At 51.1% G+C, this 16927-nt stretch overlaps 6 protein-coding genes across 6 annotated transcripts; 2 read left to right on the top strand and 4 right to left on the bottom strand.

The window, feature by feature from the left end:
* Window positions 1-80: 80 nt before the first annotated feature.
* COCCADRAFT_26054 (uncharacterized protein) lies at window positions 81-1127 on the bottom strand (the record flags this gene model as incomplete). Its single annotated transcript, XM_007713816.1, has 4 exons — window positions 81-104; window positions 158-680; window positions 730-889; window positions 941-1127. The coding sequence occupies 4 exons, from the start codon at window positions 1125-1127 to the stop codon at window positions 81-83; spliced, it is 894 nt and encodes a 297-aa protein (XP_007712006.1).
* A 712-nt stretch (window positions 1128-1839) lies between these two features.
* On the bottom strand, window positions 1840-4899 carry COCCADRAFT_26053 (uncharacterized protein; the record flags this gene model as incomplete). The annotated part of the gene is made up of 6 exons (XM_007713815.1): window positions 1840-1886; window positions 1937-2476; window positions 2526-2996; window positions 3045-4448; window positions 4501-4816; window positions 4891-4899. 6 exons carry the CDS (start codon window positions 4897-4899, stop codon window positions 1840-1842), a joined length of 2787 nt encoding a protein of 928 aa, XP_007712005.1.
* Window positions 4900-6909: 2010 nt separating this feature from the next.
* On the bottom strand, window positions 6910-8070 carry COCCADRAFT_26052 (uncharacterized protein; the record flags this gene model as incomplete). Its single annotated transcript, XM_007713814.1, has 1 exon — window positions 6910-8070. One exon carries the CDS (start codon window positions 8068-8070, stop codon window positions 6910-6912), a length of 1161 nt encoding a protein of 386 aa, XP_007712004.1.
* A 2938-nt stretch (window positions 8071-11008) lies between these two features.
* COCCADRAFT_26051 (uncharacterized protein) lies at window positions 11009-11923 on the top strand (the record flags this gene model as incomplete). The annotated part of the gene is made up of 2 exons (XM_007713813.1): window positions 11009-11032; window positions 11081-11923. 2 exons carry the CDS (start codon window positions 11009-11011, stop codon window positions 11921-11923), a joined length of 867 nt encoding a protein of 288 aa, XP_007712003.1.
* Window positions 11924-12185: 262 nt separating this feature from the next.
* COCCADRAFT_4813 (uncharacterized protein) lies at window positions 12186-13469 on the top strand (the record flags this gene model as incomplete). Its single annotated transcript, XM_007713806.1, has 2 exons — window positions 12186-12225; window positions 12283-13469. 2 exons carry the CDS (start codon window positions 12186-12188, stop codon window positions 13467-13469), a joined length of 1227 nt encoding a protein of 408 aa, XP_007711996.1.
* Window positions 13470-13833: 364 nt separating this feature from the next.
* Window positions 13834-16666, bottom strand: COCCADRAFT_4812 (uncharacterized protein; the record flags this gene model as incomplete). The annotated part of the gene is made up of 4 exons (XM_007713805.1): window positions 13834-14132; window positions 14189-15933; window positions 15988-16428; window positions 16497-16666. 4 exons carry the CDS (start codon window positions 16664-16666, stop codon window positions 13834-13836), a joined length of 2655 nt encoding a protein of 884 aa, XP_007711995.1.
* Between the last annotated feature and the right edge of the window lie 261 nt (window positions 16667-16927).

Raw genomic sequence — 16927 nt, 5'->3', positions numbered from 1 at the left:
TTGATGATCTGCACGTAATTTTTTTTACCTAAATCCCGTCAGAAACGACGCCTCTCGTTTTTTAATAACCTTAGAAAGCCTCAAGATCGGTCGTCAGCGGCTAACTAAATATCGAATTAGCTTATAATTCATGTCCACTTTCATAGCCTAAACCTACCTTGTGGGTCCAGAAACTCCTATGGTGTTTCTTCTGGCCCAATTCATTGATGTCCTTGACTTCTTTTGGCGTCAACTTGAAGGTCAGCGCTCGCAAGTAGTCACTCAGACGTTGCTCCTTGCTACTGGTCGTGATTGGTACAATGTCCTGATCGATGCACCACCTCAGATAGATCTCATTCTCGCTCACGGCATACTTCTTGGTCAGTCCTTCTACGTATTCATCTACAGGACCACCCTTCGCTCTGGTAGCTGCTGTCAGAGGTGAATAGGCGGTGGTAGCGATGCCGTTCTGCTTGTGAAATTCAAGAAGCTTTTCGTGCTGAAGGTAAGGATGGAATTCGATTTGGTTGCATACCGGCTTTACTTTGGCAGTCTTCAGTATGGCCGATAGATGTTCGGGGAGGAAATTGGAAACGCCAATGGATTTGGCAAGGCCTGCGGCTTGGACTGCCTCCATATCAGCCCAGGCCTTTTGGAGATCGGCCTCTGAGTTGCCAAACCACGGTTGGTGGATGAGGTAGCTTCACCAGTTAGTGTTGAGTAGATGTCTGGGCGCTATAGATTCCTTACAGGTCAACATATTCCAACTGCAGTTTTTGTAAGCTAGCTTTAATCGCCCCTTGAATGTTATTGATGTTGCCTTCATTCACTTTGGTAGTCACGAAGAGCTTCTCGCGGGGAACACCGCTCTCTTTGATACCTGTCCCAAGCTCGGGTTCGGTCTTGTACACTGTAACTTGTTAGGAATCTATGGATACAAAGAAGGGTTCTCAGCTTATACCCTCTGCGCCATCAAGATGAGTATATCCCAACTTAATTGCAATCTTTACAGCATCAATAGTCGCTTGATCGACCTTACTCTCCTCGCCAGACTTGAACCAAGAAGTTCCTGTACCAAACGCCAGCATGGGCATTGAGTTGCCGTCATTGAGTTTCAGCTTCGGGATGGTTACGTTGAGGTCGGCCATCCTTGTAAAGTTTCGTGCACGTGATTTGTGGTATTGAGTGAGGGAAATGGCTGGATTGTGACGGGAATGGGATTGATAGTTAATGATTGCACAGTTTCGAAGAATCTTGAGCATGAAGGGGTTCTAGTAGTGGGCAATTGCGGGGCTAGCACACGTAACCGGCAGGGTCCGGCCCGGTACGCATGTTGTTACAATGCCAAATGTGGGGTTCGTCATCGCTGGTAGGTGACGCCATTGCCATTGCCGTGATCCGCATCCACTTCGCTTACAAAAGCGTATTGTTTGCTCGTGTGAGTAGACACAGATGTATCCCTAGAGCTGTCACAATTGTAAGATTGCACTCTTCAATTTTTCACAGCGACATCGAGAGCTTACTGCAAACTCCTGCAACTGAAAATGGCATGCCTTGAATGATGGAAATAATATTAATTTCGGCAGCGTGGCTCTTGCAAAAGCCACGCTTGCACTATAATAGGCAAGGCAACAACTAGGGAATTCTTGAAAGACTTTCCCCCTAACTCTGGGTATTTACGTTAACACCATAAGATGCGTAATAAAAACAAGACTGAAATACTTAGGTTTCTCATCAACATTTTAGTGGCGTAGACTAAAAGGAGAAAACGGAAACGCATGTATGGCGCGGTTGGCCTACTCAAGACAGCGTAACGCCAGAGTATAGTCGATCGCGCGTGAGTTTAGGAGAACAACCACTCTACGTTGTTTTCTCGTGCTGTGTTGACACTCGCTGTAGCGAAACGACTGCAATATATCAGTAACTGCTTCTGTGTAGAGTTCCGAGTAGTACTTACCAAAGTCTTCAAGGTTTCTCTGCTTCTGTTTTCGCTTGAGCAGCTTTCCATGCATGAGATTGTCAAATCCCTGGCTTCCTTGCAAGACGTAGTAAACTCCCGCCATGATGCAGAAGATACCAAAAGAAAATGCCCATACACGAATCACAGCAACGATACTAGTCCTCCCACCAACAAACCACCCAAATATCGTAAAGCATGTTGCGAGAACATCCACGACGAGAATGGCACCCGCAAGTTGCCATGAAGGGATCGATGACCAGAAGGGGCCATTGGCGCGAGTGATGAATATCAGCCAGTTTTCTGTTAATGTGATCTCGAGGAACAGGATTGGGTCACGCTGTCCATGATTCTGAACGATACCACCATTGACACCTTGTTGCTCACCAGTAAGGTAGGGAAGCATGGTTGTCATGGTGATCCATGTTCCCACGGCGAGAATGACACCGAGCAGAATGGACATGCCCCAGAGCTTGGGTAGGTTCCATTTGACTGGAGTCTTGCTGTATGGCGCATTGTCGTAGGCAATAGCCAGAGTTGCTACAGTACAGTCAGTAGCTGATGAGACAGTTGCGTGTGGACCACTTACCAATATCGGCAAAGATGGCAATGAACACGACCAGTTGGAGGTTCAGCGATTCGTTCAGTATGGCAATCCATAGCCCGAGGAAGATCTCGAGGTGAAGCGAGAGGGCAATTCGATATACAACGTAAGCGTACATGCGATGAAAAATCTGCCGTGATGTCTTGAGAGCATCGATAATGGCTGAAAGGCCAGGGGCAAGGAACACAATGTCAGCAGCCGAACAAGCAGCGTCAGACGCTCCCTGAACGGCGATTCCAGTATCTGCCTTCTTCAGCGATGGTGCGTCATTCACGCCATCGCCAGTCATTGCAACGAGATAGCCTCTTTGTTGCAAGATTTCAACGACGTTGAACTTGTGCTGCGGAAACACCTCAGCAAAACCGTCAGCACCTTCGACGAAATCATAAAACTCCGAACCAGGCATCTCGCCACCTCCACTCAGGCCAAGCTTCTCCGCGTCGAAAATATTTGTGCCTATGATTGTGTTAGATTGGTCTATCGCAGTCTCGATTACGCACTTACCAAGACCAAGCTGACGTGAAGTTTCTCGCGCAATTCCAACCGCATCACCAGTTAGCATCTTGATTGATAGACCCAAAGACTTGGCCTCATTGATAGTTCGATAGGTGTCGTGTCGTGGAGGATCTGAGCACGGCATTATTCCAAGGATTTCCCACCCTTCATCCTCTCGTTTACGGGCGACACCAAGCGAGCGAAAGCCTCGAGAAGCAAACTCTGCAACCTTGTTCTTGTACGCCAAGTCGACATTCTCGGGAATGGGATGGTCTTCCTCAACTGTTCGAAGGACAAACAGTGGAGCACCCTTGACGCATGTTATACGTTCACCCTGTGGCGACTCAACAACTGCCTGGACCTTCTTGGACACTGGGTCGAAAGGATGAAAGTGGATGACCTTGTACTTGCTCAAGACATACTTAGCACGGGGGTAGTTTCGCAGAGACTTGAGAAAAGCTTTGTCGATAGCATCGATGCCCTTTTTCTTGCGCGAAGCGGCCAAGCAAGCGGTGAGCATAAGATCTTCAGGGTCAACACCAGGTACGGTGTAAGGTTCAGCCAACGAAAGTTTGTTTTTTGTCAGTGTTCCAGTCTTGTCGGAGCATAGAATTTCGACACCAGCAAGCGACTCAATAGCGGAGAGCTTCTGTACAATGGCTTGCTTTTTGGCAAGGTATGCAGCGCCAACAGCCATTGTCGTTGTAACAACAGCAGGAAGACCGACAGGAACTCCAACGATAGTAATAGCAAGCGTGAATCGAAGGATGGTGATAATGTGGTTGGACCTGTAGAAGGAGCTTATCCAGACGACTAGGAGTGACATAATGACAAGAACCAGCAGTATTGTGCCGATATCCTGTAGCACTTGAGTAAAGTGACCGGGTCCACTTGACGCACTAGCAACGAGAGAAGCAGCACGACCAACAAAAGTAGAGTCGCCTGTGGCTGTGATGACGACAAAAGCCTCACCGCGTTTTACTGCCGAAGAAGCATAGCAGGTATCTCCTCGATGCTTGTCGACGGCCAAGGACTCGCCAGTGATGGAAGATTGGTCAACTTGTATAAAAGCATTTTCGGTGACAATGCGTCCATCCGCGGGGACAATGACACCTTCCTCGACCTGTAGGATGTCACCGGGTACGAGATCTGGTGCTTCAATCTCGACCAAGGTGCCATCGCGTAATACAGTGGCTTTAAGAGCGAGTGTTTTCTTTAGCTCCTCGACAATGGATCCAGCCTGGTATTCCTGGATGAAGCCAACACTTGCGTTGAGGAGCAATAATCCGCAGATGACACCAAAGTCAACCCAATCTTGGAGACCGGCGGCAAGGATGGCGGCTGCCTCCATGACGAATTGAATCGGACCAACGAAAAACATAAGAAATTTGACCCAATTGTTAGTCTTCTCCTCTACGACCAGTTAGCGGACAGGGGTAAGCAACAGGGGCAGAGCAGTCGGTACCTTTCATCTTGTTCTCACCATACTTTTTTCTCCGTATGAGAACTTCGGCCGATGTAAGGCCGATGCGTGTATCGGTCTGGAGAAGCTCTTCTGGAATGAGGCGTGCACCACCTGGTTGTTGCACTTCTTCTTCTTCATAATCGGCATTCTCGCCATCCTGCGACTCAAGGTCCTCGATGAGCTGGTCAATGTCTTCATCCTCATCGTCGTCCAGGTCAATGCCGTGCGAGTGGACATTTTTTTCTTGGAAATGATACTTATCGTACGCCCGACCATTCGAGGCATAAATGCCGTCGCGGTCTGGCGAAGTTCCGCTCTTCGTAATGTTAGCCTCGGGCAGGATACATTGCTGATTCAGCTGAGAGCCGGATGCTGTGTGGGGGACTCTACCTCTGACATGGTGATGGTTTTCGCGGTGAAATGTCGCTGATGCGCTATATTGCCAGCCAATAGGACAGTTGTCGTCAAGTATCGAATACGATCATGAAGCGAACTTGTAGGGGCGCCTAGTGCGATGTCTGGACGGGGACGACGGGGACGTTCAGCACTTTGATACGTGGAAAGCGCCCTTCGGCATCGTCGCCCAGGCAGAGAGGCTCGAAGGCGCGCAGCAGCAATCTGGATCTCAACTCAATCCCAGACGGAACCAACGGATGAGCGCGATGAGAGGCGCGCCTGCAACCGCGCAGCGCGATGGTTGCCACAGTGAATACGCGCAGACCGGACCGAGGTGTGATGAGACGACTGTTTGGCAGATGGCGCAATGCAGTCGGACAGAACCCCGCGAGATTCAGAAGGCGAGCCCATGGTAATTAAGAACGGGGCTAATTAATCATGATTTGTTTGGCTCAGAAAGGTCATGTCGAGAGAGGGCTGCCAAGATAAGCGGCCGGTGGCGTTCGACGGGGGCCAATGAGATTACGTCCAAGGGAGGCGTTGCACCCTGTGGCAACAGGCGCATCATTGCCTAATACATCTTCTTCATCAAGTACTATGGTATACAGACACAGATATGTACATAGGTACATAGGTACATACTCGCATACCTAGCGTTGTTCATTGTTCAATCTTCGCGGCCAACTCCTGGCCTTCGCAATTTGTCTCCACGGGGCTTTTTTTCATTACGGTAATTGGCCAAGTGTCCAACGTAGCGCAGCAATCAATCCTTGCTTCGCTACAGAACCCCCACCCTTTCTCGATAGGGGACGTAACTTCTGCCACCCGATTATCCTCATCATGCTTTCTTCTTCAATTGGTCGCGGCTTTGCGGGACACCTTAGCAGATTCTACGATCGTCCAAATCTCCAACCGTGTAATCGTCATGTTAAAGTCGACCGCAAGGATACCCCTTAGACAGAGAGCGGGATTTATCAGGTGGTCTAGATGTCTTGGCCAAGACAGCCCTACAATACACACAATGGGCGATAGTGGCTTGTCCATACAGCTCGGGAGTCATGCAACACACGATAATCTCGCTCAAAGGCGTCAAGCACGTGGAACTTATCAAGGGCGTAAGTATCGAAATCGGGTTCATGCTTTGATCATCTGCCTTTGGTTTGCTAGTGGCTCAAACCATGAGGTTGCGGCATTTACCCGAATACGCTGATCCTGTCGATAGCTCAGCTGAGAATTCAGTATACAGAACCTCATTCCAGGCCATATGCCATGGGCATAGACACTGCAGGTAGTGATACAGGACATGATCGGTATACAGGATGAGTGAGATGATTGCCCTGTCCTTACCTGCAAGGGCCATCCAAATGCAAAAGCCCTCGCGGGACATTGTTGTTTACTTTGGACGTATCTGCTTCAACAGTGACTTGCTGCTTATCTAAAAAGATAAAACAATTGTATTCAAAGTTTTTCTCACTGCCAGATCGGTTCATGCACGGACATTTCTGAGAGTAAGATCACAACAAGTGATCAACAACATGTTGTACCGTGTACATGATGAATGCACCAGCTGCTCTGTTTAGCCAAGCATGCTTGGAACAACAACTCACCCTTTTGCGCCATGTCCATCAACGCCGCCCCCAAACCAAGAGTTCATGTCCTTTTTGAAAATAAGCATCTCCGATAAGCTACCCGCGGACCATTTCGCATTGTGCGGACCATCCAGTGATCCTATCCCCGGCCCGAGCCTTCTTTGATGCCAACTCACATGGGGTCTTGTACCTGTTCAACAGGCGTGACTCCCATAACGGCTACCTGCTTCGTCCAGAGGTTGAGCAGAGCTGTAGCATAACCGTTCCACCCCATGAGTCTCGCCATGGCAGTCAGTTACTGTCGTGAGTCCTGGGATACCGCGTATATCGTCATGCTGTCCTGTTTCAACTTAGGAAGTGGACAAACTTCATAATGCCTAAACACCCGAAAAACATATAGCAAAGACATTTCATCTAGTATGCTTCACATGTCGTCGATATCGTAGTAGTTGTCAAAGCCATAAGGGGGCCGGCGGAGTTGAGGTCTCGCCCATCCATTGCCCACTTCATCGTCGTCTCGTTCACTATCTGGAGACGTCCAAACAATGATTTTGTTTCGCACTCGCCAGGTCCTCTTTTTAAACCTCGCTTTCATGTCGCGCTCTTTGCCGTAACCTGGAGATTTTTGGCTCACGTCTACGCTGTCGCCACGCTTCACCACAACAAGTAAGGCTCTTCGTGCACCAGCGCCCCTTGTCAGCCCTTCGTCATCCACTCGGCCGAACCCTTTGACTAAGTGCTCTTCGGGATTCTGCTCAAACGGCTCACGCCTAAGCGGGTCGAGAACAGCAGTGACGTCGTCTTCGTCTAGCGCCCTGAACACCTGGACAACAGAGCCCGAACCCTCGCCGTCTCTGTTCAACAGTCTCTTGTTCCAGAATCTCGGCTGAGGCTGACGACAGATGTCGCCAGTCTCGCGAGATCCATGACTCCTGGAAGGACCGAATCCAAGCATGCGTGAGCTACGAGTAATGTATCGAAGTTCCTTCCAACCATTGCCACGGTTGACCAGGTTGGTGATAGCATCGTACTCTGGTGCAGCAGCGGCAACTGCAAAGATGGTCAAGCAGTCAAGCCGGAGTGTAGGCAGTAGCTGGAAAATGGACTCGTGTCGGTACATGAGATCATCAAAGCCCTTGAGATAGCGCATCATTGGGGAGCCGATGAGGCGAACATGGCGGATCCTCGACACGGTAGATTCTGGCAGGTCCGACAGCCTATTGAGCATGGTCTGGGGATCCTCAAAGTTGAAGAGCACGCGCTGCATCCAGATGTCACGTGTCTCAGCATTGATCTGGCGACATACGCGTAATAGTGCGAGCGAATGTGGGGCAGGCTTGAGGTACCGCTCGCCATAGCGGGGTGTATATTGCAGGCCAAATGTCAGCCTCGTCGAGTTGAAGACCAGCTCCCATATCTCATCACGAAGCTCTCGCGGGAGTTGTAGCAAACGGCTTGAGTCGTTGGTTCCAGGGCTGTCCACTATGGGTGTCGCCGGCGTAGATGGAAGATGTTGGGGTTTGTTGTACCAGCGATAGCAGCGGCCCTTGGGGGCGATGAAGTAGTCTTCGTTCTGGATCATCATCTTGAGTAGATTTACCCTGCATTGGAGTCAAAGGCCGTGGAATGCTCTTAGCCATGGGGATTGGCCGACTGATAACGCCTCTGGTGGTGTTGTATGCCAAGCAGTGCCTGACTTACCGTCACACGACAGTATCTTAGTCGCCCTGGCAATCTCGACTCAGCCACCTTCCATCTCCACCTCGTTGGGACAGCTACTCCACTCTTCCATCTCGCCTTTACCAATACCGTCAAAATGCCTCGCCCGGCTCCGACCCTCCCGCCCTCCGTACCTGTCCGTTCTTTGTATTCTTGTTTGTACCAGGCCCGGTCGACGCTTACTGCATGCTTAGCTCCACAGTTGCCGTCATCTGCATCTGCCCGCTAGACTATCGACCGTGTTTGAAGCCGTTCATGATATCAGGCGTGTACCTGGAATCCATCTCTCCATGACTCTCCAGCAAGGATACCGCTCAATAGAGGCGCTTCGATCGGCACAAGAGTCAGCTTCACCACATGCTACTACCCGAAGCCACCCATGGCCGGATATGCACCCGCATCTCTCACCGACAGCCTGGTCGCATCTTCCTTGTAAGCGCTGGTCTAGATATATACTGGTCATCAATGCCCCGCCAAGCATCTCCACATTCAACCAAAGCTGCGCTGTCTACACCCCAACGCTAGTCCATATTCATGCGAGTATCCCGTCTGATGTTGCCAAGACATAAGCTCGCAATGCACGCCTACAAGCGAGCCTACCAGCGGGACAACTCGGGCGCCCTTTGCACCGTCGCTGGTACTATTTTCCATCCAGCGGCACGGCAATATGTGTTGCGATCTATCGAATGGGGAATTCCGATGCAACGCTATGCAGGTTCAGCGCCGCATCACAACTGGCATAGCTGCGTTTGCAATCGCATGTAGCATCGTGTGGCTGAACGGAATTGAACTGATACTTGCGTCAGTCCGTATATTGCCATACCTGCAATATCGTGCACACCGGACCGAGGCTGTGGGGTCGGTTTCCTGTGCCACATGTGTCGAAAACAACGCTTAGTCCTTTCCTTCTCTTTCAGGTAAGGCAAGGTGGTACTTCTTGTGGCGCCTTTTCCTCTATACGCCTAGACAACACAGTTTGATCCACTCACTTGCTTATTGCCTGTCTCTTACTAAGGCATGGGATCGCGGATATCCGAAAGGACAATCGATTGAACTAGTACAAAAACCGAGCTTGGAGAGGCTGTCTGACTCGACTTTAGTCGCGTCATTTCGTGTACCGGCAAATCGTATACGCAACCGCGGATCCTGGGATTACATACTAAGGAATGTTGGCCAGAGTGTTCGAGAACAAGGTACATGGCGGTATACATGCATGGTGGGCTTAGCTCAGCGCGTCTCTGCATGTTCTAGTGCGGCCTTGGGTAAGCGTGCTGTTCGGTACTATCTCTTACCTCAATGTTGTTGCTAACTTTAACCCATCGGTACACTACCAGTGTTGTCTTACAAACCTCGTCCTCAGCGCTAGTATCCTTTTTCATCATTTCCTAACCCAACAATTGCATTTGCCTCGTGCGTCCGCCATGGGATATATTCATCGCCGACATTAGCGTGCCGTATTTGCCCTGGTTGGAGCCAAAAATTAGCAAACAGGAATGTCGATACACAGCTCGCGAAGAAAATCACCAAGAGCGATATTCATTGCCATTTGGACAATTCAGCAGCTGGGGTAACAGAACAACTATTGACATGTCGTTAGCATTTCCACGCCGTAGGATATGCACATCCTCCGACGAAAAAGAACCGGAACGAATAGCAAATCTGCCAAGTGAAAGTAGTCGTAACAATTGCTGATCCCTGTAACCACCACGCTACTACCACTGATATTGACACTGTTGAAACTGTCTCAGCATTTTTGTTTGCGGATGTGCACGTCATCACTCCACAGCTTGACCGCCTTGGATCAACAACACAGGGTCAAACAGACCAGACCGTCTTCCTTCAGAAATACGCAAAGAGCGAGGGCGATTAGAAAGGAAGATCTGGGAGTGTTCATGTTATACACAGACACGCTGGATACGGAAACCATTTCGCGTCGCCTTGAACACCACTTTCCGAACGACCTGCCCATCATGTGTTTCTGTTGCATGTGACACAAGTTCTAGATAAAGTTTTCTCCTTGTAGGTATCTCTAGTTGAAGATGCGAGGGGTGTTCCAAAACCAGTCGCCGCACGTGCCGACATCGGGATGGCGTTCTCACTCTCGTTGGTGAAGGTCTGACTTATCGGCAATGAGCCTGCTGTAAGTTCTGTTGCTAGTCGCGGACCAAATCAACCTCTTGAGTAGTGTCTTAGCTCTACCGAGACTTGGGCTAATTGTACCATGCGACAAGTACCTTATTGGCAACGGAACAACCCGATCAATACAGTAATCGCCAATTCTGTAGAATGCATACAAAGCAACTTTGAGAAGACGACAAAAGTTGGTCCATGTTAGTGCATAAGAATATTGGGTACTTGGGATTCGGAGCTGTATAGTCGGGAGCAATGTTCTGGTACCGTCGTGTAGAGTCATGGGCAGGTCTTAGCTTTGTGATACATGTTCGCATACCAGGCCCGGAATGACATCATATCCATCCAGATCCCTTGCAACCTCGAGGGTTCGCGTGCAAACGAATGCGCACAAACTACGAATCATGTGCCATGGCATTCATGGAAACTGGTATCGTCGTCATTACAGTCGCGCAATGTGGCTCAGCAGGTGTTTGGCTCATCATCTAGTCGCCGCGCCACAATGACGCACACTGTATTGAAAGTCGCACTCACACGGAGTGCCGCGGGTCATCAGCCCATCACTGCGGGATTACAGCTCACTCTGCCACAATCTCTGGGTATCCCAGTCCATCGTTTCTTCTGCACCCTAGGTCAAAACACCATCCCAGAATTAGCATTACAGTCCACGTAACATGGCAGATTTCGCACCTCCACCAGTAAGTGTAGTTAGGCCAATGCGCAAACATAGCTGATAGTGTGTACAGGGCCCTCCCCCGCCACATGTGCCCGAAGGCTGGAAGGCTGTCTGGAATACACAGTACAACGAGTGGTTCTACGTCAACGTCTATACGAAGCAGTCGCAATGGGAGAAGCCAACGCAGCCCGTCTACCCTCCTGGTGAAGCGCCGCCTCCAGGCGCCCCTCCCAACTATGTCTCGCCTTCAGCTGGCGGTGCGGTGGGCGGCTTCCCGACTGGCGGGAGCGAGAAGGGAAGCCTGGGTAGTAACAACCCGTATGCGAACATCAGCGAAGATGAGAAACTCGCAAGAAAACTTCAACAAGAGGAAGAAGCGCGCGCACGTGGTGCCTCGAATGATTACTACAACCAATCCAGCCAGTCGTATCCACAACAATATGGCGGTTATGGCCAGCCAAGTCCAAATCCGTACCAACAAGGACAATACCAGGACACAGCCGTACAGGACAAGGGCGGTAAGAGCAAAGGCTTCCTAGGCAAGATCCTTGGGAAGGCTTCTGGCTCGTCACATTCGCCATCGCCTGGTTACGCACAGCAACACCACGGATACGGCCAACCAAGCTACGGCCAGCCTGTTGGAGGGGGTTACTATGGCGGAGGAGGCTACGGACGGCCGATGGGTGGTGGAATGATGCCTATGGGCGGTGGCGGCAGGCGCCCCGGAGGAGGGGCGGGTATGGGGGCTATGGCTCTTGGAGCGGGAGGTGGTCTGCTCGCTGGTGGTCTCATAGGATCAGCAATGGCGGGAGATGATGGCGATACATATGTCCAGAACAACTACGGCGATGATATGGGCGGAGACGATGGGGGAGATATGGGTGACATGGGCGACATGGGCGGGGACTTTTAAAACCCGTTGCGAGAAGTCTACCTTTCCATTCCCTTGTGCGTTTCTTGGATACTCCGACTAGTTAATCCTATTAGTATAATTCCTTCGAAATCGAACTTGTACCTAACTAATAGAGTAATTTGCAGTCTGTTGCGAGGGGAATAACCTATGACGTACCTTTATAATCGGTCTATTAGCCGCCGAAAAACGCAACACCATCGACGCCACGCTTCTTACCAACCACCATCACATGCTTAGAGTAGCATCGCGCCTTCTAACCACCATGGCAGCAGAGCAGCAAAAACGAAACATTGTCATCATCGGTACTTATTCCTGACATCCGGTTTCTATAGAAATCCGAGGCTGATGTCTCTTGTCAGGTGGCGGTATCATCGGGTCAACCACAGCATACTTTCTCTCGCAGCATGAGAAATTTGATAGAGAAAAAGATACGATTACCCTTCTCGAAGCGACCAAGATTGCCGGTGGCGCATCAGGAAAAGCTGGCGGCTTATTGGGATTATGGGCCTATCCCAGCTGCATCGTGCCATTGAGTTACAAGCTACATCAAGAGCTAGCCGAGAAGCATGATGGAGCTAACCGCTGGGGCTACCGAGCTGTGCACTGCGGCCAAATTGACATGAACGGTATTTTAGCAAAGCAAAAGAGCGCAAAAAGCGACGCAGACAGCAGAGCCAAAGAAGACCACGTGAGTCTACAGAAGCGGACAGAGAAAGCAATCGGCCTGCTGCGAGCCGCCGGCGTACCAAAAGACCTCGACTGGATCGCCGCCGAAGGCATAAAAGCCTACGAAGAAATGGGCACTCCCTTCACAACCGCCCAAGTCCACCCCTACCAATTCACAACAAGCATGGCCGAGCTCGCCCAAGAAAACGGAGTAAAAATCCTCTACGGCTCTGCAACAAACATTACTCAGGAAAACGGAGCCGTAACCTCCGTCTCCTACAAACTCAAAGACTCGGATCAAGAAACCTCACTCCCCGCCGACACAATCATCCTCACTGCAGGCCCCTGGACAAAATCAGTCTGGAACCCAACCCCCATCTACCCCCTCCGCGCCCACAGCGTAACCATCCGCCCCACCCGCCCCGTCTCCGCCTACGCCTTGTTCACCGCCATCAACATGCCCCGCGGCAACAGCAAACACAGCGAGACAGTAACACCGGAAATCTACGCACGCCCCAACCAAGAAGTCTACGCCTGCGGCGACGGCGACACTCTCGTCCCTCTACCCGCCTCTACAGACCTCGTACACTGCGACGAGCAGCGCTGCCAGGACATCATCGACCAAGTCTCGTCCGTGTCAGAGGAACTGCGCGATGGAGAGGTGACGGCGAGACAAGCGTGTTATTTACCGAATATGAAGCGTGGGGGGCCACTGGTGGGTAAGACGAGTGTGCGGGGTTTGCTGATGGGGGCGGGTCATACGTGTTGGGGGATTCAGAATGGACCGAGTACGGGCAAGCTGTTGAGTGAGATTGTGTTTGAGGGTGAGGCAAAGAGTGCGAGGATTGAAAGTTTGGATCCGAGGAAGTTTGGGGTGTGAGGGGGGAAGGAATGGGGTTTGGGTGGGAGATGGTCGTAGGAGCATGAAGGACTGTCAAGAGATCCTTTGGACAACTTTTCCATTGCTACTTGGCTATAGTAGACGACAGTACACATGCAACTAATCGCGACGATAATGGCCACAGATAGGACATGAACATACTGAAGGACACGATCTAGAACTATACAACAGAGCACAAAGACAGCAACTTCGCTTTTCGCATTCCTTCGCTACGCCATCTGAACATGTGGGAAACCCCATTGGCAAAATCCATAGCGCAACATCGTCAAAGACCTGCAATCCGTGCTATTGAACCCCCAACACTGTCTAGTCCAAAGAAGAGCCCGAGCATACGTTTGATCATTTAGATATCGTCCAAGTCTTCAACTTCAGCACTGCTCTTCTTGCCATCTCCGTTCAACCTATCCATGCGGACATTCTCGTATCTCCGAGACTCATTCGAGCTGCTCATAGCCATGGCTTGACGACCAGCATCTGAGCTCTCAAGGAAAGCGCGCAGCCGCTCCTTACCAACCTCGAGACCCTGCTGTGAGGCGGCGTTGGCCATGCGTGCCATGGGGCCCCATAGGTTAAGTGTGTAGGTAACGTAGGCACCGATACCCATAAGAATGAGGAAGATAAAGTACACCGGGTTGCGTAGAACTGGAATGTGTCAGTATTGAAGAAAATACTAATCGACGGAGCAGGAACAAACGTACCGGTAACTATTTCGTTCCAACCGAGCGCAAGGAGAAGACCATAAAAGTATAGTGGAACTTGAGTGATGCCGCCAATGGCACTACGCTTGGCCTCAACGTATACGCCATCTGCAGTCTTCTTGAATCGAACAAGCAGATCGGCTTGCTTGGCGTCAGACAGAATGGTCATCTCCTCTTCCAGACTCCTGCCCTCTTCATCGTCTACACCACCAATGGGAGTCAAATCGTCCTCGTCTGCTGGAGTCACTGAAGCCGGTGCTTCACCGATCCATCCATCAAGCGGTGGAGGCTTCGAAGTCGATGCAAGCTTGAAGCGAGCAAGGAGTGGGATAACAGTGATTGTGGACTCGCGAGCCTTGGTGTAGATACCCTCAATATCGTCTGTTGGTCTCCATATTCTGGGAACACCGAGGTCGTCGTAGCGGAACTTGTCTTCGAAATTTTCCCTGAGCTTCAATAGGATGTTGCCCTCCATGACTTCCTCATCAAGTTTGGCACGAAGCACAGCCCAAGACTTGCGTCGCAGTCTCCACAGACCGACCTCAACCTCTTCAGGACTAGCATCGAAGCTGGAAGCTCGATCAGTGAACCGCTTCTCTGCACTAGAGACGGTATCGATGAAGATCTTCCAGACCCGGTCCCAGAGGTCCTTCTCAGTAGGAGGTCGATCACCATGCTCAGGCGCACCAGAACCACCCCGGCCGGATCCGAGCTTGTTGAACTCGAGACCAACGGACTCATCCAAACGTGAGCGTACCCAGCGCTCGATTCTGGTGGCTAGGCGCCTCATCTCCTCTTTACGGAGGCGACTAGAGACATCCTCTAGCTCCTTGTTGAAGATCTTCATCTCATTCTCGTAGCTGCTCCAAGTCGCCGCTTCGATAGCCATTGCTTTGGCATCCTCTTCGAATCTGGCAAGAGCCTTCTTCTTTTCAGAGTCGACAATCTGTGCAAAGTCGTATGATCCTCCCTTCTTCTGACCGCTCTTCACTGCTGTGCTAACGGATTCACTGAAGCTTTCCACACCAGACTTGTGGGCTGACGTGAGCTGCTTCTGGAACAGAGCCTTCAATCGTGTGTCGACCTTGGCCTCGAGCTCTGCCTGCTTCCGCTTGTAGACACCCTTGTGGTATCGGCTTGCATTGGTGTCGAAATCCTTAAGGACCTTTGCTCGTGCAGTGTTCATGATGGGTCCAAGGTCAGGGATGATCGAGAATGTCCCTGCCCGAGCAGCATCAGCTTGCTTGTCTTCGAGAGGCATGATCTGTTCATCAAAGGCAACAAGGACTTCTCTAGATATCTCGTCGCACCGGAACTGGGCCAAGAGTTCCTGCTGAGTTGGCAAATCCAAGTCTTTGTTGCTCACGATCTGATCCCAGACACCCTGTGCGTACGCAGGGAAGCCATCGGCAGGGATCCGCCGATGGTATTGAGGAAGGAAGATGGGTGCAGTTGTCTCGTCAATGAGCCCGCTCTTCCTTGGGTCGCTATATCCTTCCTTGAACCGTGTGCTGAGTTTTGTGACTGCTTCTTCAAACTTTTCTGGCTGGAGGATTTTGTGTGGTAGTGCGACAAAGGCGAAGTCAAAGTAGTCCTCTATCCGTGATGCTTCGAGACCGGTGGGTTTCGATATGGTCGCCCACAGCTTGGACAAGTCTTGTATCAGGGTATTTTGTAGGTTGGTGAGGGGTGTGACGCCGATGTGGTCGCGGATGACGAAGAATAAGAGTGATTTTGGACTCGACCTGGTGGGGTTGTCAGTGCAAGGGTACAGTCGAATCCAGTCAATTTATACTCACTGGCCATCCTTGACAAAAAGCTGCAAGTTGACTTCAAAGACAGTCTTGAGCAGGCCCATGTTGGCACCCTGGTACAATCCAACTTGGTGTTCCCAGATGTTGACAATGAGGACTTCACTCGTGGCCAGGGCGAAGAGAGCGCTCTTCCGCTCAAAGTCCTGGTCCTCGCCTCGCTCTCTACCATCTGTTCCCTCGACATCCATGACCAAGATGTTCTCTGCCATGGCCGAGCCGCCGGCCTCACGCTTATTCTTGCTCATCCAAATTCCCTTTGTAGTTTGGCGACGCTCCTGCTCCGACATGACACCAAACTGGGTGCCAAAGAGGTGGTTGAGGAGGGTCGACTTGCCCGTTGACTGCGAGCCAAAGACGGAAATGAGGTGGTAGTTGAAACCGGCGGGGATGACATTTTCGATACTGAGGTATGTCGACAGGTTTCCGCTGGATTGCGAGTAGACATTAGCATTTTGCCCCGCAGCAAGGACGATGCCTCGGGTGCCGTGACATACTTGAACATCTTGTCCTCGTCAATGACCTGGATGCCATGCTCGTAGGCCTGCTTGTCGGCATTGTCGCCCACGCCCGCAAAGTGCGAGTTCATCATGAGAGACGGTGAAGTGTGGTGTTTGACGTTGCTAGGGCGGCTCTGGCCGTTGGCCTGGAGGAGTTGGTCGGCCATGGGTACCTGTTTTTCCAGTCCAGCCGCGGGCTGCACGTGCGTACGGGAAGAATAATGGCGGGTTGTAAGAAGTGAAAGCTGGCCGTTGATGTCACAGGCCGACCGCCTACTGGGGGCAGCCCCAACGCCATTCGCTGTCGCACCCTGGCCCGACCCTCGCTTAGCTCGCCGCGGTGGTTGTTGCTGTACAAATGACGGACTGCTGCATCATGTCCTCACGCCCGTCTACACGCCTTGGGGGACATGCGGGCAACCAGATAG

This window comes from Bipolaris zeicola (genome assembly GCF_000523435.1).
Source record: "Bipolaris zeicola 26-R-13 unplaced genomic scaffold scaffold_68, whole genome shotgun sequence".
NCBI classification, from domain to species: Eukaryota; Fungi; Ascomycota; class Dothideomycetes; order Pleosporales; family Pleosporaceae; genus Bipolaris; species Bipolaris zeicola.
The sequence above is the reverse complement of the archived record's forward strand: the minus strand, read 5'-3'. Positions and strand labels throughout refer to the sequence as shown.